Genomic DNA, 22,848 nt, shown 5'->3' on the forward strand with positions numbered 1-22,848 from the left:
CCTGCCTCACACAGTGGCCAACCAGTTCCTCTGGAAGGCCAACAAAAGGGCAGAGAGGCCGAGGCCTTCATAAGGACATCAGAAGAGCCCTGCTGGATCAGACCAGTGAGGGTCCATCTAGTCCAGCATCCTGTCTCACACAATGGCCAACCAGTTCTTCTGGAGGGCCAACAACAGGGCACAGAGGCCGAGGCCTTCGTAAGAACATCAGAAGAGCCCTGCTGGATCAGACCAGTGAGGGGCCAGCTAGTCCAGCAAGATCCTGTCTCACACAGTGGCCAGCCAGTTCCTCTGGAGGGCCAACAACAGGGTAGAGAGGCCAAGGCCTTCATAAGAACATCAGAAGAGCCCTGCTGGATCAGACCAGTGAGGGTCCCTCTAGTCCAGCATCCTGTCTCACACAGTGGCCAACCAGTTCCTCTGGAAGGCTAACAAAAGGGCAGAGAGGCCGAGGCCTTCATAAGGACATCAGAAGAGCTCTGCTGGATCAGACCAGTGAGGGTCCCTCTAGTCCAGCATCCTGTCTCACACAGTGGCCAACCAGTTCCTCTGGAAGGCCAACAAAAGGGCAGAGAGGCCGAGGCCTTCATAAGGACATCAGAAGAGCCCTGCTGGATCAGACCAGTGAGGGTCCATCTAGTCCAGCATCCTGTCTCACACAGTGGCCAACCAGTTCCTCTGGAAGGCCAACAAAAGGGCAGAGAGGCCGAGGCCTTCATAAGGACATCAGAAGAGCCCTGCTGGATCAGACCAGTGAGGGTCCATCTAGTCCAGCATCCTGTCTCACACAGAAGGCAACCATTTCTTCTGGACAGCCAGCAACAGGGTATAGAGGCCGTGGCCTTCATAAGAACATCAGAAGAGCCCTGCTGGATCAGACCAGTGAGGGTCCCTCTAGTCCAGCATCCTGTCTCACACAGTGGCCAACCAGTTCCTCTGGAAGGCCAACAAAAGGGCAGAGAGGCCGAGGCCTTCATAAGGACATCAGAAGAGCCCTGCTGGATCAGACCAGTGAGGGTCCCTCTAGTCCAGCATCCTGTCTCACACAGTGGCCAACCAGTTCCTCTGGAAGGCCAACAAAAGGGCAGAGAGGCCGAGGCCTTCATAAGGACATCAGAAGAGCCCTGCTCACAGGACTCTGCAGCTTAGAGGGAACAGTGCATGGGAGCAGGGGTGGACTGGCCAGGGTGTCAGCTTGCAGCTGCTGAAGGGGGCCCCCTTAACCATTAGGCAATACATTAAAAATGTTAATGACCTTTTATTAGCTTGAAAATATCATAGATGTTCCAGCATTATTACTGTAACGCAACTCAAATTATGTTGTATTTAGGGTTGCCAGCTTCCAGGTGGGGCCTGGGGATCTCCAGCTTTTACAGCTGATCTGCAGCTGGCAGAGATACCAGCTCCCCCGGAGAAAATACAATCTGTATTTACATTTAGTATCTACTCTCAGAACTTCAAGAACAGAATGGAGAGAAAAACTGCTGAATTACAAACTATTACGAAACTTGGAACAAACACCTCCCCAGGACTGAACAGGGATATTGGTTTTTTATCTCATTACAGATGCTAAACCCACTTTCACCAAGTAGGGTGATATATTCACAGTATTCCAATGTATTTCTCTTTTAGGATAGGATATCAGAATAACGCTTTTGTACTGACAGACTCAAATAAGGGATATTGGCTGTTTAGCTCATTACATATACTAAACCCATTTTCCACTATATTTTAATGTGTTTTTTCCTAACGGCAAACTGGAATGATGTATATATCTATGTTGCATGTTAAAAGGTAAATTAGGTGGACAGGAAAAACTTCTGGGAAAAGAACTGCCTTCTTTTTGACCCAGGTTTATTAGCAACAGAATAATTAACAGGCAGTCTCACATTCTGACATGTTACAGTTTGATGGTTTCCCCCGCTCATGCAACCCAGGTTTTCTGAATTTGTTAATTTTACTATTCTGCTATTGGATTTTAACTTTGTACCACTTGGCATTCCAAACCCCACCAGCTATATGTGGCGCTGCTTACTGTACCTCATTCCTCGTCTGAAAAAGGGTGCATGCATACGAAAGCTTACCTTTTGAATAAAATGAAGTTGGTCTTAAAGGTGCCATCGACTCCTATTTTGTTCTACCATTTCAGACCAACGTGGCTGCCTGTTTGGATCATTCCGAACAAAACTAAGTTGGTCTTAAAGGTGCCATCGACTCCTATTTTGTTCTACCATTTCAGACCAACGTGGCTGCCTATTTGGATAATTCCGAACAAAACTAAGTTGGTCTTAAAGGTGCCATCGACTCCTATTTTGTTCTACCATTTCAGACCAACGCGGCTGCCTATTTGGATCATTCCGAATAAAACTAAGTTGGTCTTAAAGGTGCAATCGACCTATTTTGTTCTACTACTTCAGACCAACACGGCTGCCTATTTGGATCATTCCGAACAAAACTAAGTTGGTCTTAAAGGTGCCATCAACTCCTGTTACCTTCTGAGGGGCTGTATGGGAGGTTTCAAGTCTCATATTGTGATAGATTATGTGCTTGAGGTGCAGATGAGATAGAATGTCTAGAGCATGTGTTTTACATTCTCATTATTGTGACCTCCGTGCTTTGTATTTAGAGCCTTTACTGATGAACATGAGACACATTTTTTACTTTCTAGCCATTGTGTTGGTACCGTCTCTCCCCACATGTGCCCCAGAGAGTACTGAGATCGGGAACTCGAAATCTCCTAGTTATCCCCGGGCCAAAAGAAGCCCACTTAAAATCCACCAGGGACCGGGCCTTTTCTGTGGCGGCCCCCTCCTGGTGGAACCAGTTGCCGGAGGAGGTGAGGGCCCTGCGGGACCTTGCCCAGTTCCGCAGGGCCTGTAAGACAACCCTCTTCCAGCTGGCCTATGACTAGCTGGTACAAGAAATCCAAGGGTAGTTATATTAGAGGTTGCTGTCCCTAATGTTTTAAATGTTTTAAATGCTTTATAATTTAAAATATTTTATAATTTTAAATGCATTAATTTTAACTGTTCTATGTTTAAATGTTATTATGTGGAATCTTATACTGTGAGCCGCCCTGAGCCACTTGTTGGGAAGGGCGGGATATAAATTAATAATAAATTAATAAAAATTAATAATTAATTAATAATTAATTTTGTTCTACTACTTCAGACCAACGCGGCTGCCTATTTGGATCTATGTAGACTGTAATGACATATATAAAGTTTTAACTGAACCTTTTCCCCACTTACGTATTTTTGAACACATTATTTATTTATTAAATGATACCACACCCCCCAGCGCCCTCTGCCCTCCCCAGCCCCTCTCCCGGAGGACCTCCAGCCGAAGCCATGCAAGGAACGCCACCCCAACGATGCCCCAATGCAAGCCCCAGCCAAGGGGGGCCAAACCCAAATCCCTCCCCCCCCTTGGCTGTCGCAGCAAAGAAGGCAGAAGCCAAGATCCCCCCCTCTCCTCCCCTCCTCACCTGCAGGTCAGCAGAGCGCAGAGGCGCGTCCAAGCCAGAAGCCCCGCCAGAGACGCATCTGCAGGCGGGGGGGGGGGACACGTGTGCAGGAAGAGCCGGGCCATTCGCTGCACTCCTCCACACGTGATTGGGCCAGACTTCTGTAGAAAGGGGAGGGGGCTCATTCATTGGGAGGAGGGGCGGGGGGGGAGGGGGAATCCGGGGACTCCTTGCTGCGTTTCCGCCTCCCCCCCCCCCCTTGGTGCGAGGACCAGGCCCGGGGAAGTCAGGAAGGGTCCCTCTCTCTGCTGGCATTTCGCAAGCCCTGCAAAAGGTGGTGAGGTTTTTTTGGGGGGGGGGGGGGGGAAGGGGTGTGGAGCCGCGTTTTACTGAAGCAGCAGAACCCAAAGTCCTTCCAGCAACGCCTTTAAGACCCGGAAAGTTTGGGGGAAGCTGAAGGACTGTGCAGGCACGCGAAGGCTTCTGCCAGGGATCGTGCAAAACGGAATTATCCGAGAGGGAAGAACGGAAGAGAAGCCGTGTTGGATCAGGCCAATGGCCCATCCAGTGCAACACTCTGTGTCACACAGTGGCCAAAAACCCAGGTGCCATCAGGAGGTCCACCAGTGGGGCCAGAAGCCCTCCCACTGTGCCCCCCCCCCCCCACGCACCAAGAACACAGAGCATCACTGCCCTAGACTGAGAGTTCCAACAATTTTGTTGTTCAGTCATACAGTCGAGTCCGACACTTTGCGACCCCTCCCCTTTGGTTGTCCCAGCAAAGAACATAAGAGAAGCCATGTTGGTTCAGGCCAATGGCCCCTCCAGTCCAACACTCTGTGTCACATAAGAGAAGCCCTGTTGGATCAGGCCAATGGCCCATCCAGTCCAACACTCTGTGTCACATAAGAACATAAGAGAAGCCATGTTGGATCAGGCCAGTGGCCCATCCACTCCAACACTCTGTGTCACATAAGAATATAAGAGAAGCCATGTTGGATCAGGCCAGTGGCCCATCCACTCCAACACTCTGTGTCACATAAGAGAAGCCCTGTTGGATCAGGCCAATGGCCCCTCCAGTCCAACACTCTGTGTCACATAAGAGAAGCCATATTGGATCAGGCCAGTGGCCCATCCAGTCCAACACTCTGTGTCACACAAGAACATGAGAGAAGCCATGTTGGATCAGGCCAATGGCCCATCCAGTCCAACACTCTGTGTCACACAGTGGCTAAAGTGTATGTGTGTGTATACATACTGTGGCTAATAGCCACTAATGGACCTCGGCTCCATATTTTTATTTTTGCCACTGCCCACCCCGGACATCTACACTCCCCACCCCCAGCAAGCTGGGGACTCATTTGACTGACCTCGGAAGGATGGAAGGCGGAGTCAACCTCGAGCCAGCTACCTGAAAACCCAGCTTCTACCGGGGATCAAACTCAGGTCGTGAGCAGAGCTTAGGACTGCAGTTTTGTTGTTGTTCAGTCGCACGGTCGAGTCCGACTCTTTGCGACCCCATAGACGAAGTCATGCCAGGCCCTCCTGTCTTCCACCATCCTCCAAAGTGTGCAAAAAAGCTTTCCTCTGGATCCATTCCTTTTGGCAGCACTCTCCCCGTGGCGCAGAGTGTTAAAGCTGCAGTACCCTGCCAACAAAAGTCCATATAGTCAAAGCAACGGTATTCCCAGTAGTAATGTATGGCTGTGAGAGCTGGACTATAAGAAGAAGAAGAATTGCAGATTTATATCCCGCCCTTCTCTCTGAATCAGAGACTCAGAGCGGCTTACAATCTCCCATATCTTCTCCCCCCACAACAGACACCCTGTGAGGTGGGTGGGGCTGAGAGGGCTCTCACAGCAGCTGCCCTTTCAAGGACAACCTCTGCCAGAGCTATGGCTAACCCAAGGCCATTCCAGCAGGTGCAAGTGGAGGAGTGGGGAATCAAACCCGGTTCTCCCAGATAAGAGTCCGCACACTTAACCACTACACCAAACTGGCTCTCCAGGAAGAGAGAGAGCGCAGGAAGACCGAGCGCAGAATAATAGATGCTTTTGACAAAAGGCCAAAGAAGGGGACAGCAAAAGATGAGCGTAGAATAATAGATGCTTTTGAGCTGTGGTGCTGGAGAAGACTCTTGAGAGTCGCTTGGACTGCAAGAAGATCCAGTCAGTCAGTCCTAAGGGAAATCAGCCCAGACTGTTCCCTGGATGGTCAGATGCCGAAGCTGAAGCTCAAATACTTTGGCCACCCATTGAGAAGGGAGCCCTCCCTGGAGAAGACCCTGATGCTGGGAAAGACAGAAGGCAAAAGAAGAAGGGGACGCCAAAAAAGGAGATGGCTGGACAGCGCAACTGATGTAACAAACACGATTTTGAGCAGACTTCGGAGGATGGTGGAAGACAGGAGGGCCTGGCGTGACTTGGTCCATGGGGTCGCAAAGAGTCAGACTCGACTGTGCGACTGAACAACAACAACAGTACAGTGCGACTTTATTGCATCCACAGAAAAGCTCTCTTGAGAGGAAGAGAAGTTTTTGTCAGCTCTCTCTCCACCCCATGCATAATTTTGCAAACCTCTTATCGTGTCACCCCTTGGCTGTTCTTTTCTAAACTGAAAAGTCCCACACTCTTTAGTCTCTTCTCCTAGAGGAGGTGCTCTAACCCCCTCAACGCCCCGGCCGGCATCCTCCGTACTTTTACCAGCTCTGCAGTGCTCTTTTGGCGATATGGTGACCACAACTGTACAGAGCAGGGGTCCTCAAACTGCGGCCCGCTGAGGACGTTTATGCGGCCCACTGGGTTATGGCAAAATCAGACCGGAAGTGACATTCGACCTAAACTCGCGTTAGCAACGCACACTTCCGGCACTGGCCTGAGGCGGCGGAGACAGAGTGTGAGGTGATACCGAGGTGAGGTGAGTTCCCAGGCCGGGGTGTGTGGTGTGGGGAAGGGAGAGAGATGCAGAAGACGGAGAACTGACGGCCCGCGGCCTTGTACAGTAACGGCAGTCCGGCCCTCCAACAGTCTGAGGGACAGTGAACTGGCCCCCTATTTACAAAGTTTGAGGACCCCTGGTACAGAGTATTCCCAATAAGGCTGCCCCGTTGTCCTATGCAGGGGCATTACAATATTGGTAAACGGTTTTGTTCTCAACCCCTTTCCTAAGAACTCCTAACGTAGAGTGTGCCTTTTTCGCTGCGACAGCACACTGGGTTGACCCTTTCCTGGAGCTATCCACTATGACCCCAAGATCCAGTTCAGACCCTATTAACTTATACTTGGGATTAAAGTTGGGATTTTTTTTTTTGTCCCAGTGTGCATCACCTTATACTTACCAACGTTGAACTATGTTTACCATATTGTTGCCCACTCATCCAATTTGTGGAGGTCCCCTTGGAGTTCTTCAAAGGCAGCCTTGGTTTTTCATCGTCCTGAATGCTTTGGTGTTGTAATGCTGCAGACCAAATTAAAATGGTTCCTCTTAGTTTTCATTCGGGGAGGCTTGAGGCCTGCTTGTAAATTTTTAAACATTTTCTTCTGTAAGGCCCATAGAAAAGGTCAGGCCTATTAGTGTGGGCCTTGAGCTCAGTGCACCTGTGGATTGTTGCCTAGGAAACAAAAGGGAGTCACCTGTTGCTGCCTCCCTTATCTGTGTCTCATGAGTGTTATTCTGTGAGTTTGGGTTTTGATTGGGTTATTTGAACTTACCCACGATGATGATGATGATGATGATATTGGATTTATATCCCGCCCTCCACTCCGAAGAGTCTCAGAGCGGCTCACAATCTCCTTTCCCTTCCTCCCCCACAACAGACACCCTGTGAGGTAGATGAAGATATTGGATTTATATCCTGCCCTCCACTCCGAAAAGTCTCAGAGCGGCCCACAATCTCCTTTACCTTCCTCCCCCACAACAGACACCCTGTGAGGTGGGTGGGGCTGGAGAGGGCTCTCACAGCAGCTGCCCTTTCAAGGACAACCTCTGCCAGAGCTATGGCTGACCCAAGGCCATTCCAGCAGGTGCAAGTGGAGGAGTGGGGAATCAAACCTGGTTCTCCCAGATAAGAGTCCACGTACTTAAGCACTACACCAAACTGGCTCACGAGGGTTTCCTAGGAATAAAGGATTCCCTTTTTCTATTCTCCGAGCCCTCATTTTGGGACAACTTGACTGAACTCTGAGACCCACTCCACGCTGGGCTCTTCGTTTATGGACTGTTGATGGACTTTGTTGCTTTGATTACCTTGGAACCAATTTAGTATGTTTAGATAAGTATATTTTACAACGTTCTTATTTTTGGTTCACAGCTCCTAATGTAAATTCTTATGCTTATTTTAAATAAACTCTTTTTGTTTTAAAAAGGAGATTTTTTTGTTGCTTTGTTGGAGGGTTGTAACAACTGAACGCCAAAAGCTTATCTAATCGCCTCGAAGTTTGCCTAAACTACCATAAAGAAAAGTATTTTGTCCTGGGGAACTCCTGGCCACATCTGCTGTGGTTTGGCTTTCCCTGGTTTAGGGTTAAAAAACCCTGAGGTTTGACTGGGGCCTCAGTGTGTGAAAGTATCCAGTCTGGTGGCAGCTCTACTCCAGGACCCTGTTTGGGGCCTGGTTTTTTGTGTTATTGTTTTAGCCACCATCCTAACGGCCCGCCCAATCTCGGTCACAAGGCGACGGACCGTTACAGGTGTCATCTGGAAATGTGGCGACTGCACGACTCCCCCTTAGTTCGAAGTCACCGATAAATTAAATAGAGCTAGCCCAGTTCTTGCGGGACCACACTGTTTTCTCCCCTCCATTGGGAAAATTGTTAATTCCTACTCTGCTTCCTGTCATTTAACCAGGGCTTTTTTGTAGCAAAAAGCCCCGTGGGGCACAGTGTTAAAGCTGCAGTAATAATAATAATAATAATAATAATAATAATAATAATAATAATAATAATAATAATAATAATAATAATAATAATAATAATATTTAATTTATATCCCGCCCTCTCTGCCAAAGCAGGCTCAGGGTGGCTTACAACATAATGTAAAATACAAAGACTACATAATAAAACAACAATCTACAACATTGTACAATTTCCTTCAAATTCCCTTAAAACCATCTAATTAAAACCAACAATTTCCTGCGATCGTACGCGGTGCTACATTTTCAAAAATTCCGATCTGACTCATTTACAGATTTCCGTAACGACGGTACAGCAGAATCCACATCCAGAAAGGGCCAGCTGAAAGAGGGTAGTCTTGCAGGCCCTGCAGAACTGAGCAAGACTCCTCAGGGCCCGCACCTCCTCTGGTAATTGATTCCACCAGTGGGGGGCCATGATTGAGAAGGCCCTTTCTCTTGTCATTTAAAGTTTGGCCTCCTTCGGCCCGGGGATTATCGGTAGATTTTGTGAACCTGATCTCAGCACCCTCTGGGGTACATATGGGGAGAGACGGTCCCTAAGGTAGACAGGTTCTTGGTCATATAGGGCTTTAAAGGTAAAGTACTGCAGTCCTAAGCTCTGCTCACAACCCGAGTTCGATCCCCGGCAGAAGCTGGGTTTTCAGGTAGCCGGCTTGTGGTTGACTCAACCTTCCATCCTTCCGAGGTCGGTAAAATGAGTCCCCAGCTTGCTGGAGGGAAAGTGTAAAAGGCTGGGGAAGGCAAGGGCAAACCTCCCCGTAAAAAGTCTGCCGTGAAAACGTTGTGAAAGCAACGTCACCCCAGAGTTGGAAACGATTGGTGCTTCCACAGGGGACCTTTCCTTTCCTTTTTTATAGCAGGAACTCCTTTGCATATTAGGCCACACCCTGATGTAGCCAATCCTCCTGGAGCTTCCAGGGCTCTTCGAGGATTGTCTACATCGGGTGTGTGGCCTAATATGCAAAGGAGTTCCTGCTACAAAATCATAAGCTGATTTATTCTAACTCTGTCGGGTTGCCAAAGCAAGAGGCATTCAGGGGCGGTTTTCCTATGTGTCAGTGATCCTACTATTTGTTGTTTTCCCATTCAAATTCTAGCCTGGGCCAACTTTACTTAACTTCTGAGATCTGAGAAGGTAGGTAGGTAGGTAGGTAATTTTTTTATTTAGACTCGCCTGGGCTATCGATCCAGCTCCTGACAATATCTGAGCCACCAAATTCCACACCAACTGGAGTTTCAGAACTGAGTTTAAGGGAAGACCAACGGAGAGTGTATCACAGTAGTCTAGACTGGATCTCACTGTGACGTGAATCTAGGTGGCCAGATCAGTTGTATCAAGGTCGGGGGCTGTTAACATCCCACGCCCCTCCCTAACTGAGACAGGGCGGTGACGTTCTTAGGTAGCCCAAAAATTTACACAGAAGTTACTGGAATGGGCAAAACCCCCCATCCCAGCCTGTATGTGTTAGTCCCCCTAGCTTACACGTACAGCAATAGAATCACCAATCCTTAACAGGTTCAACCTCCAAACTTCAAAGAGAGCAAACTTCAAAGTTCTGCATTTAGGTAGGAAAAATCCAATGCATGGTTCTAGGATGGGGGAGACTTGTCTTAGCAGTAGTCTGTGCAAAAAGGATCTAGGGGTCTTAGTGGATCATACACTGAACATGAGTCAACAGTATGATGTGGCGGCTAAAAGGCAAATGCAATTTTGGGGCTGTATCAACAGAAGTATAGTGTCCAAATCACGTGATGTGATGGTATCGCTTTGCTCTGCTCTGGTAAGACCTCACCTGGAGTATTGTGTTCAGTTTCGGGCACCACATTTTAAGGAGGATATAGACAAGCTGGAATGGGTCCAGAGGAGGGCGACGAAGATGGTGAGGGGTCTGGAGACCAAGTCCTATGAGGAAAGGCTGAAGGAGCTGGGGATGTTTAGCCTGAAGAGGAGGCGGATGAGAGGTGATAGGATCACCATCTTCAAGGCCTTGAAGGGCTGTTATGTAGAGGATGGTGTAGAATTGTTTTCTGTGGCCCCGGAAGGTAAGACCAGAACCAGTGGGTTGAAATTAAATCAGAAGAGTTTACAGCTCAACATTAGAAAGAACTTCTTGACCTTTAGAGCGGTTCCTGAGTGGAACAGACTTCCTCGGGAGGTGGTGAGCTCTCCTTGGAGGTTTTTAAACAGAGGCTAGATGGCCCTCTGACAGCAATGAAGATCCTGTGAATTTAGGGGGAGGCGTTTGTGAGTTTCCTGCATTGGGCAGGGGGTTGGACTAGATGGCCCTTCCAATTCTATGATTCTGTGACCGTTCGGCCACACGGGTCTCCTTCAGGAAGGCCTCCCCGAAGTGAAGGCGAAGCTCAATTTTTAAAAACTCCAGCCCACGCTTCCTCCCAGCCTCAGGAGCACAGAACAAATCTATCACAGCTGGCCTTCAGTGACACAGCTGTGACAGCATACAATCATTGGTGAGCCAGCTTGGTGTGGTTAAGTGTGCGGACTCTTAAGAGCCGGGTTTGATTCCCCACTCCTCCACTTGCAGCTGCTGGAATGGCCTTGGGTCAGCCATAGCTCTGGCAGAGGCCCTTGAAAGGGCAGCTGCTGTGAGAGCCCTCTCCAGCCCCACCCACCTCACAGGGGGTCTATTGTGGGGGAGGAAGGGAAAGGAGGTCGCTCTGAGCCTCTGTCCTTGAAAGGGCAGCTGCTGTGAAAGCCCTCTTAGCCCCATCCACCTCACAGGGTGTCTGTTGTGGGGAGGAAGGGAAAGGAGATTGTAGGCCGCTCTGAGCCTCTGTCCTTGAAAGGGCAGCTGCTGTGAGAGCCCTCTCCAGCCCCACCCACCTCACAGGGTGTCTGTTGTGGGGAGGAAGGGAAAGGAGATTGTAGGCTGCTCTGAGCCTCTGTCCTTGAAAGGGCAGCTGCTGTGGGAGCCCTCTCCAGCCCCACCCACCTCACAGGGTGTCTGTTGTGGGGGAGGAAGGGAAAGGAGATTGTAGGCCGCTCTGAGTCTCTGATTCAGAGAGAAGGGTGGGGTATAAATCTGCAGTCTTCTTCTTCTTCATTGGGAGGAATGATACCATGGAATTAACTTCCTTCAAGGTCACATAAACGCTTACACACAGGTGTTAGCGCAATAACATTTCAACTTTACACATCTTTAGAATGCTGTTTTTAAAAAAAAAACATTTAAAAGGCTGTATTTATTACATGAGCTATCTTACGGGCTAGGCTGAATTGGGAAGAATCATTATTTGCAGAGGTGTGAACTTGCTACTACAGCAGTACTCTTGGGCCCGACGGAACCGCCAAGGCTCCCAATTAAGTCAGCAAAAGCCAGCCGAACTCCATCAGAAGTGGGGAGCATAAAGGCATTCAAGATCTCCATCTTCCCAACCGACGTTACCTTGCTCTGTTCCTGGATTAGCTGTAGTTTGTTTGCTCTCAGCCAATCTCCCACAGCCTAACCTTGCAGCGATTTAGGTTGATAAAGTCACGGAATCCACCCTCAAAAGCAGCCATTTTCTCCAGGTGAGAATCTCACACATCTGCAAGAGGATTTATTTAGAACTTCAAACACAATTGGCAAAAGACATGCCACACTAACCTAGGACACATTGAAAATACACAAAGCACAGAAAATAAAATATGGCTGATTCCGCATTTGGCGTTTGCCTCCCTTTCGCTCCGAGGTTGTTCCATGCGGGTGTGATTTCCTGATTCTGCACTAGAGGATTTCTCCCGGATTCAATTCCCAATCTGTTCCGTGTGTTCTGATTCCGCATTACTGCTGCTCCCGCAGTTTCCCCCACAATTGTAGCAATTTTCTCCTCCCTCATATGTTTCCCTTTTATTTTTTTACACGCATGCGTGTTCGCGTTACAACACGATCATCTTTGTTTGTGTGCAACGTAATGCCAGAGGCATAATACTGGCAAAGTCACATGTTTTCCTTTCGCCCTGCCATTGGCAGGTTATCTAAGCCCCGGGAAATCTGAGTCGGAGATCCACCATTTTTATCCACACACACTGAATGTTAAGCACACAGTTTTCCATTAAAAGCTATAACAAATTACAAACAGATGCATGAAGGTGTGGTGTGTGTGTGTGTGTGGGGGAGATTTATGCAGAGGCGTTAAGGGAGAAAGTTTCCCCAACCTATCAAAAATATAAACCTATAAACATAATCAAATTCCCGTTCCCGTTTGAGGCCATACGGGGGGGGGGGTCGATAAAGGTGGCAATCACGCATCTTTAAAGTAGTTCGTGTAACATCGCTATTTATTTAGTTGCGTTGTAACAATCTTATTTGAAAAAAATTATAATAGGAGTTATCAAAGATTTCAGGTTTTCACGGCTGGTAACATCATTAGGGTTTGTAGAATCTTTCGGGCTCAAGTGCCGTGTTCTACTGGAGAAAGTTTTCCTTCCAGACGTTTCGTTCTCAGCAGCTGAGAACGAAACGTCTGTAAGGAAAACTTTCTCCAGTAGAACACGGCACTTGAGCCCAAAAGATTCTACAAACCCTTATAATAGGAGTGATTTTTATCGGAGGGGGGAAGAAAGTAATCACAATGCAATGACACATAATCAAAATCACGTGGAATACCATAAAGAATTGGGGTGGGTAGAAGCAAGGGATGTATTCAGTAAAAGAAAATTGCGTTACATCGTTTTATATTTTTTTGCGTTGTAACGTGAAACGTGATTTGTTTTAAAAAAACCCTACTCTATCTCAGGAAAATATTGGATCATTTTCAAAGAGAGTAAAATTAAGGAAGTATGACAAAATAACTGGGCGGAATCATGGGCGTGGAGTTATGTGGGTGTGTCCTACTGATGCAAGAAGTTTGACAGCGCATTGGCGTGAGTTCCGCACATAAATTTCGAGCCCTGAAACCACATCAAAAATAAACTTCTCACATTTTGCCCATCTCCTAAATGCGGGGCGACACCGCTTTGGAGGTGGGTCAAACTGCCGCCCCGGGTCAAGATATGCGGAAATCAACACCTGCCCCGGGGGAAACACAGCGCTGGAGCAAAGGCTAATGCGAAATCAGCCTATGAAGTACCTTGTGAAGGTCTGAAGTACCTTGTGAAGAAAAGGGAGGGGGACACAAATTTTCCTTTCAACCCAAATAAATCCTGTTGCTAAAGGAGATTGTGACCGGATCATCTCCTTCAATGGCCAGAGCTCACCCGTCCTCAGAGTAAGATTCCTGTGTAGATTCAAGCGTTCTATACCATTTCAGTGCTTTCTATAGGCTAAGGTTGTCTTTTAGTTGTGGAACAAGAGAAAGGCTCTTTTCATGATCTAAGCAGTTCCATGGTTTCTCCTGTGGGTTCTTAGATGCTGTAAAAGATTTCCATGTGGAGCGTAACTCCAACTTTGGGCATTCAAAAGGCTCTTCCTCTGTGTAGGACCTCTAATCCCACCGAAGACTGCTCAATCTCTTTCCACACTCTGAGCACTCAAAATATTTCTCCCATGGGGTTCTTAGGTACTACTGGACTCTCCTTTGGGATCTCTAATGATATTGAAGATGGCCACTGAACCTGAATCTCTCTCCACACACTAAACATTCACAGGGGGTTCTCCCATGTGTGTTCTTCAGTACACTTGAAGACTACCACTCAAACTGAATTTCTCTCTACACTCTAAGCATTCAAAAGGTTTTTCTATGTGTGGGTTCTTTGGTGCTGTTGAAGAACACGACGCTGACTGAATCTTTTTTCACACTTGGAGCATTCGAAAGGTTTTTCCCCTATGTGGGTTTTCAGGTGCTGTCGAAGATGGCCACACTGACTGAATTTCTTTCCGCATTCTAAGCATTCAAAAGGTTTCTCCCCTGTGTGGGTTCTTAGGTGCTGTTGAAGACTGCTCCTCTGACTGAATCCCCTTCCGCACTCTGAGCATTCAAAGGGTTTCTCCCCTGTGTGGGTTCTTTTGTGTGACTGAAGACTGGGCCTCTGATTGAATCTCTTTCCACACTCTGAGCACTGAAAAGGTCTCTCCCCTGTGTGGGTTCTTTGGTGCGTCTGAAGATGGCCACTCTGACTGAATCTCTTTCCACACACTGAGCATTCAAAAGGTCTCTCCCCTGTGTGGGTTCTTTGGTGTGACTGAAGACTGGGTCTCTGATTGAATCTCTTTCCACACTCTGAGCACTGAAAAGGTTTCTCACCTGTGTGTGTTCTATGGTGCGCCTGAAGATTGCCTTTCCGTCTGAATCTCCTTCCACACTCTGAGCATTCAAAAGGTTTTTCACCTCGGTATATTCTTTCGTGGACTAGATGCTGTGATCTCTTTCTGAAGTTCTTTCTACACTGAGTGGATTTACTTGCCTTCACTATCCTGTGCTTTGGAAAATTTACATTACCCTGACTGCCATCTCTCTTCTTGCTCCTACGGCTGCCTTTTCCCCCTTTAGGCCTGCCTCGATTCCTGATGTTTTCTTTCAAGTCTTCATTTTTACCTCTATCTGGCATTCGCTGATCAAATTCCTCACCCTCCTCATTCTGTTGATCATCCTCTCCTGGAATAAAGAGAGGGATCCTGTTAGCACCTGAGAGGGTTGGTAAGGTCCAAAGCTATCTATATAACTACAGTAGGAAAGGACTGATGGCCCTTTGGCCTTGTCCAGCTTGGCTGATCTTAACCACCCCTCTACCTTCCCCCAGAGTATCTAGTATTTAAGGACACCTCACCTCCAGTGTTCCCTCTAAGCTGAGTTGGCGTGAGCTACCTCACAGATCTTTAGCCTCCAGCTCACCCATTATTGCCTTAGCTCAGATGACCCCAGAGCACATCAGTTTATGCAGCAAACTTGGATCTCCATAGGGAGCTTAGATCTCCATAGGGAGCTGATTCCACCAGGCTGGGGCCATGGCCGAAAAGGCCCTGGTAGAGGCATCTCTTGGGCCAGGGTCAGTCAACCTATGTGGCTCACCGCTTTAATGCCAGTAGCTCACAAAGTAGAATTTTTGCTCACGAAGCTCTGCAGCTTAGAGGGAACATAGCATACTTCTCTCAAGCCACAGCTGAGCTCTTGCCCAGAAGGAGTTTCTGAGCCTCCAAAAGGCCTCCCCGCTTCCTTATCCAGTGGGCTGTATGAGGATTCCAAACCAAATGTTGTTCAGAAGTGAATGAGAAATCCCCCATGGCTATTCCTGCCCTGTTCCTTTGACAAAACCATGAATCGTACTCACTCGTGGCCGGATTATCCAGCAAGGAAATATGCTCTTGGGTTCCCTTTGTGGAACTATCCGGCCTTTCTTTGGATGGAAGGCTGCTGTCTGTCTCCACCGTAGTCTCTCTTCTATTTCTGGCTTCTTGACAGAGACAGAGAGAGAGAGAGACAAAGATCATTCTTAAATGGGAAAGGAAAGAATTTCAAGACTAAAAATCCTTCTAAAAGGATGGAACCGTGGTCAAGATCAAAGCCCTCAATTCCAACCAGTATAAGGCGAATAGAGAACCTTATTTCCTATGGGGTTGATATTACTGGGTAACCTGGTCTGACTTGTCGGTGGGAGAAGAGAAAAAAAGTAGAATAATATGGGTATAGACCAGAGGGAAGCCATGCTGGTTTTATGCTCATTTCACACTGCTATGCCTTGGTATTTTCTTGCTTCATCGCAGTGAATGGTTTTATGTAGAATAACTTAGGATGCTGCTGGAAGACTTACATTGCAAGAGGAGGTACCATCTAATACCAGGTATTTCATGCATTAGATAGACCAGATGGGTAGCTGTTGACACACCTGACACATTTATTTGCCTTGCTTCCTCCCACCATTTTATCTAAACTATTATTATTATTATTATTATATTTATATTTATATGCCAGACATTCCCACATGGGGGCTCAGAGCGGAGTACATCATAAATAATAAAATCACAAAGGGCCAAAGGAAGCCCGCCTGCAATCTACCAGGGATAGGGCTTTCTCTGTAATGGCCCCTTCCTGGTGGAACCAGCTGCCGGAAGAGGTGAGGGCCCTGCGGGACCTTGCTCAGTTCCGCAGGGCCTGTAAGACAACCCTCTTCCGGCTGGCCTATAACTAACCGGCATAGGAAACTAAGTGTAGCTCTATTAGACTTCTGCTTTGTTTTAATGTTTTTATATTTTAAATGTTTTTAACTGTGTAAATGCCTAAACTTAATATTGTTATGTCGGATTTCGTGTGTTGTGAGCCGCCCTGAGCCACCTTGGTGAAAAGGGCGGGATACAAATCATAAATAAAACAATAACATCACACAATAAAACCAATTTCAATATTCAGTAACAGTACAGCAGGATGGTCCAGCAAGACAGTATACTAAGATGGTACAGCAGGACAGTACAGCAGATCAGTGCAGTAAGATAGTATGGTAGGGGATGCCGGCCGACCGACCGACTGAATGGATAGATACCCGCCGCCTCATCCAAAAACCTGGCGGAACAGCTCTGTTTTACAGGCCCTACGAAAGGCTAACAAGCCAGGTAGGGCCCGGATCTCCATAGGGAGCTGATTCCACCAGGCTGGGGCCATGACCGAAAAGGCCCTGGTAGAGGCAGGACGGGCATCTCTTGGGCTAGGGACAGTCAACCTATTTTGGGAGGCTGAATGAAGCGACCACCGGGGCATATGAACAACATATGAACATACGAAGCTGCCTTATACTGAATCAGACCCTGGGTCCATCAAAGTCAGTATTGTCTTCTCAGACTGGCAGCGGCTCTCCAGGGTCTCAAGCTGAGGTTTTTCACACCTATTTGCCTGGACCCTTTTTTGGAGATGCCAGGGATTGAACCTGGGACCTTCTGCTTCCCAAGCAGATGCTCTACCACTGAGCCACCATCCCTCCCCGCATATATGGGAAGAGATGGTCCCATAGGGTATGTTGGTCCCAGGCCGTGTAAGGCTTTAAAAGTCAAAACTAACACCTTGAATTGGATCCGGTATTCTATAGGCAGCCAGTGTAGGCTGCGGAGCACTGGCCGTATGCTCACCTGTACAGGTGATGCAGTCAGTAAGCGAGCTGCCGCGTTCTGTACCCGCTGCAGTTTCCAGATCAGTTTCAAGGGCAAGCCAGCATACAGCAAGTTACAGTAAACTAGCCTGGAAGTAAAGCCCCATATGGCCGAGGTCCTGCCTACCTTAGGAACCGTCTCTCCCCATATATTCCCCAGAGAGTACTTAGATCCGGATCACACAACCTATTAGTAATCCCCGGGCCGAGGGAGGCGAAATTGAAGGCTACTAGAGAAAGTGCCTTCTCTATTGCGGCCCCCCACTGGTGGAACCAACTCCCAGATGACGTTAAGAGCCTTGCGGGACCTTGCCCAGTTCCGCAAGACCTGCAAAATAACACTATTTCAAATGGCCTTCGACCAAAATGTGTAGATGCCCAACACCGCCAAAGAATGGCATGAAGTTAGCACCAAACTGTTGTTTTTTGCCACTGTGTGACACAGAGTGTTGGACTGGATGGGCCATTGGCCTGATCCAACATGGCTTTTCTTATGTTCTTATGTTTTAAAACTGTACTAATCGTTTTAAATTGTAACCTGTTTTAATTTCGATGGACTTGTGATTGTTTTTACTGTTTTCTTGTTGGTACTATGATGATGTGAGCCGCCCTCAACCTGCTTCGGCGGGGAAGGCGGGATATAAATGTGAAAAATAAATAAATAAAATTGCATGGGTCACTGTGGCCAGGTCTTGGGGGGATAAGTATGGTACTAGCTGCCTGATCTGCCACAGGTGATAAAAGGCGGACCAAGGAGCCGCTGTGACCTGGGCCTCCATAGAAAGATACACCGTTTTCTCACACAGCTCACCTTGCAGTCACAATCCTGTTCCCTCCGCAGCGTCTGTCGGCTTTCCCACCATCTGCGCCGGAGTTACAGGAAGTGCCGCGGCTTTTGCGTAGCAAACGTAAACTAGGTTTTAGCGGTTTACATTTGCTACGCAAAAGTGCGGCACTTCCTGTAACTTCGGCGCAGATGGTGGGAAATCCGACCAGACGCTGCGGAGGGAACAGGATTGTGACTGCGAGGCGAGCTGTGTGCGAAAACGGTCATAGTTATAAACTCTGCAGGTGATTCCTGTTTGCATCTATTAAAATGTTTCATTACATTGCATGCTTGCGTGCTCATTTGCTGTTCACCCTCTGCGTTGTAGGTACGGACTGGTAAGTCTCATTCCATTTTGTCTGACGAGGTGTGCAAGCACACAAAAGGTCACACCCTGAATGAAACTCTAGTTAGACCTTAAAGGTGCCCTTGGACTCCGACTCCGTTCCATTAGATGGAACAGTTAGCTTTTCTTATTTTTCTGTTGCCGGACTGCAGAAACTGTGCTGTTTAGCGATGTTCTGTTTTTAAACCCTTAACAAACCTTTACATTTATATATTTAAATGGATCTGCATTACTTATTTATTTATTAAGCTTCTATACCTGCGTTCCTGCAAGCGGGCCCAAGACTGCTCACGACAAATACACCGATACATATAAATTCTGTGAAACCGTTTAAAATGCCAAGGCTGAAAGCCTGAAATCTGAACAACCACATGGCATCGTAACACCAGCTTCAGAACCCCCAATTTTCTAGTCACATGAGGGAGGAAGAGAGTGAAAAACAGCTAGCGGCTGTTGAATTCTTAAGCCACTGCAACTGTTTTTAAGAAGAAGGAGATATTGGATTTATATCCCGCCCACCACTCCGAAGAGTCTCAGAGCAGCTCACAATCTCCTTTCCCTTCCTCCCCCACAACAGACACCCTGTGAGGTGGGTGGGGCTGGAGAGGGCTCTCACAGCAGCTGCCCTTTCAAGGACAGAGGCTCAGAGCTGCCTACATTTTCTTTTCCCTTCCTTCCCCACAACAGACACCCTGTGAGGTGGGTGAGGCTGAGAGGGCTCTCACAGCAGCTGCCCTTTCAAGGACAGAGGCTCAGAGCTGCCTACAATCTCTTTTCCCTTCCTCCTTCACAACAGACACCCTGTGAGGTGGGTGGGGCTGGAGAGGGCTCTCACAGCAGCTGCCCTTTCAAGGACAGAGGCTCAGAGCGGCCTACAATCTCCTTTCCCTTCCTCCTTCACAAAAGACACCCTGTGAGGTGGGTGGGGCTGGAGAGGGCTCTCACAGCAGCTGCCCTTTCAAGGACAGAGGCTCAGAGCGGCCTACAATCTCCTTTACCTTCCTCCTTCACAACAGACACCCTGTGAGGTGGGTGGGGCTGGAGAGGGCTCTCACAGCAGCTGCCCTTTCAAGGATAGAGGCTCAGAGCGGCCTACGATCTCCCTTCCCTTCCTCCCCCACAACAGACACCCTGTGAAGTGGGTGGGGCTGAGAGGGCTCTCACAGCAGCTACCCTTTCAAGGACAGAGGCTCAGAGCGGCCTACAATCTTCTTTCCCTTCCTCCCCCACAACAGACACCCTGTGAGGTGGGTGGGGCTGAGAGGGCTCTCACAGCAGCTGCCCTTTCCAGGACAACCTCTGCCAGAGCTATGGCTGACCCAACGCCATGCTAGCAGGTGCAAGTGGAGGAGTGGGGAATCAAACCCGGAGATTGTGAGCCGCTCTTGAGACTCTTCAGAGTGGAGGGCAGGATATAAATCCAATACATTCTTCTTCTTCTCCTACCCAGTCCTTTGAACTAGAGATGCCGGGGACTGAACCTGAGACCTTCTGCATGCCTAACATGCTCTTCCACAGAGCCCCTCCCCAAGTAGGACAGGCCTCAAAATGGCGTTTTGCTATTCAATATTTGGATCCATGCCTCCTTACAATGGCAGCCATTGACACCTAGGAAAGATCCTTACCCAGAAAGGCCACATGTCCATAGTTCTCCATCATGACTTCCCTGTGGAGAGCTCTTTGGTCTGGATCCAGCAGGGCCCACTCTGCCTCCGTGAAACAGACGGACACCTCCTCAAAGGAAAAAGTAACCTGAAAGAAACCTGAAAGTAACCTGAAAGAAAAAGAAGATTCCCTCCTCTTCAGAGATCACGCCAGGCCGATAATGAACACTGGGCAGATACAGGATGTAAGACTTGGGATGGGTAAAATAAACGGGGTTCAAAGGATCTCTTGCCTGGACACCTTGTGGAAACTGCAGGAGCAAAAGCCGCCCTGAGAAAGGAGGAGGGACCCAGGTTGTCCTCCCCTGCTCATCTCTCCTACCTGGACTGCAGCTGTTTCCACACCTCCGGAAAGATGACGGCTCAACAGCAACTGTTCACTGCCTGTTACTGGGACAAAGGAGGAAGGAAGGGTGTCCGTTTGTTTCTTCCCTGCTTCACGCACCCCATTCCTAGGGTTGTGAAACTTGGGCTAGTGTGAACTCGACAAAGTTTTCAACACTTTTTACTAAATTCTGGGAGAGGCAGACGAGAAGAGAAGCACCCGGTACCGAAGAGCCTCAGGAATTAGAAATGCTGCCAACATATTTCAGACTTCTCTATTTGGCCTGGAGGGAGGGAAAGAGAAGGATGGGAATGATGTCACGTTCTGCCCAGACGTGACCTGACCCCATCTGGACACTCAAGAGATCTAGGAATGTGTTTTCAGAGTATCTCATGGAATGCTAATATCACAACCAGGTTATCAGCCAGATGTAACATCAGGACGACACCACATCTGTCCTGAGACCTTCTCAACCCCCGCTCCCCCCACCAAGGTCTTGGGGGGTGCAAAGCCAATTTCCCATTGCAGCCCACCAGATATCCTTTCAGCACAGGAATAGAAGTCAATTTTTCCCCTGGGAACTGGCTTTCGGAGTTCTGCTGCCCCGGAAAGACTGCCTTTATTCACCAGGCTGAATAGCTCTGCTGAGGTTGGTCACCAATTTGGTGTAGTGGCGAAGTGTGCGGACTCTTATCTGGAAGAACCAGGTTTGATTCCCCCACTCGTCCGCTTGCACCTGCTGGAATGGCCTTGGGTTAGCTATAGCTCTCGCAAGAGTCGTCCTTGAAAGGGCAGCTTCTGTCAGAGCTCTCTCAGCCCCTCACATCTCACAGGGTGTCTGATGTGGGGGAGGAAGGGAAAGGAGATTGTAGGCTGCTCTGAGCCTCTGTCCTTGAAAGGGCAGCTGCTGTGAGAGCCCTCTCAGCCCCACCCACCTCACAGGGTGTCTGTTGTGGGGGAGGAAGGGAAAGGAGATTGTAGGCTGCTCTGAGCCTCTGTCCTTGAAAGGGCAGCTGCTGTGAGAGCCCTCTCAGCCCCACCCACCTCACAGGGTGTCTGTTGTGGGGGGGATAAGTTAAAGGAGATTGTAGGCCGCTCTGAGCCTCTGTCCTTGAAAGGGCAGCTGCTGTGAGAACCCTCTCCAGCCCCAACCATCTCACAGGGTGTCTGTTGTGGGGGAGGAAGGTAAAGGAGATTGTAGGTCGCTCTGAGCCTCTGTCCTTGAAAGGGCAGCTACTGTGAGAGCCCTCTCAGCCCCACCCACCTCACAGGGTGTCTGTTGTGGGGGAGGAAGGGAAAGGAGATTGTAGGTTGCTCTGAGACTCTGTCCTTGAAAGGGTAGCTGCTGTGAGAGCCCTCTCAGCCCTACCCACCTCACAGGGTGTCTGTTGTGGGGGAGGAAGGGAAAGGAGATTGTGAGCTGCTCTAACACTCTTCGGAGTGGAGGGTGGGATATAAATCCAATATCTTCTTCTTCTTCTTTTCTTTTGAGCCACCTTGAGTCCTCATGTGGATGGAAGGTGAGAAAGCAATACCTAAATCAATTGGAGAAACTGCCCTCCATCCATTTCTCCAATCTCTTTATAGAGGCATCACAGTTAGTTGGAGCAAGAATCTACATAAACCCAGTCTGACAGCTACAGCATGACAGCTGGTGATCTAGCTGCCAGGCTAGGTCACAGTGACCTGATCAGCAGACCGGCTTGAGCCGGCAGAAGCCAAGTGATGCAATCTGCTGAGTCAGCACGGCCAGGATTGGCTGCTTGGACTATATATGATCTGTGTGTGCATCACACAGGTCTCTCCCTGTGAGATGGTGGTTAGGCGAAGCACTTTGTCCGTGGAGGTGATATTGTATAGACTGCACAAGAGAGCACTTGTTGTGTATATATGTTAATACACCTTTTGGCACTAGTTGCACGTGTCTGCCTGATTTTCTTTCCTGAAGCCCTGTGTCGGGCAAGTCATCTCCCTCACTCTGCTACTCCCGCTCCGACAGGGTTATGGGCCCAGGGCGGTTCCGCTGCGCGGAGGAGAGAGTTGAGAGTTGAGCTGACTGTGAGTTTGGAAAGAGCCGGAGGCGAGGAACGCCGGTGAAGGACACAGAAGCACCACCGTTCTCTGTTTGAGAGCCAGAGGGACGTCGGCAGCCAGCTGTGAGGAGGAGTCGGCACGATGGCTCAGCAACAGCTTGGAGTAGCCGTTGAGAAGCTCACCTCAGCCAACTACGCGGTGTGGAGCCTGAGAATGCAACACTACCTCAAGCGTGAAGGGCAATGGCTGTTCGTGAGTA

The 22,848-nt window shown here is 48.6% G+C and overlaps 1 protein-coding gene across 1 annotated transcript in view; it reads right to left on the reverse strand.

Annotated features, from left to right (window-relative positions):
• LOC132571689 (zinc finger protein 157-like) overlaps nt 1–22,848 on the reverse strand; it is a 36,446-nt gene that overhangs the window by 8,673 nt on the left and 4,925 nt on the right. Inside the window, exons 3-5 of the mRNA XM_060238482.1 lie at nt 15,589–15,711; nt 14,721–14,915; nt 3,488–3,627 (exon numbers count right to left, since the gene is read on the reverse strand). Coding sequence (XP_060094465.1) covers nt 3,488–3,627; nt 14,721–14,915; nt 15,589–15,711 — 458 coding nt within the window. The remainder of the gene's footprint in view (nt 1–3,487; nt 3,628–14,720; nt 14,916–15,588; nt 15,712–22,848) is intronic.

The sequence above is a fragment of the Heteronotia binoei genome, chromosome 5 (assembly GCF_032191835.1).
Source record: "Heteronotia binoei isolate CCM8104 ecotype False Entrance Well chromosome 5, APGP_CSIRO_Hbin_v1, whole genome shotgun sequence".
Taxonomy (NCBI): domain Eukaryota; kingdom Metazoa; phylum Chordata; class Lepidosauria; order Squamata; family Gekkonidae; genus Heteronotia; species Heteronotia binoei.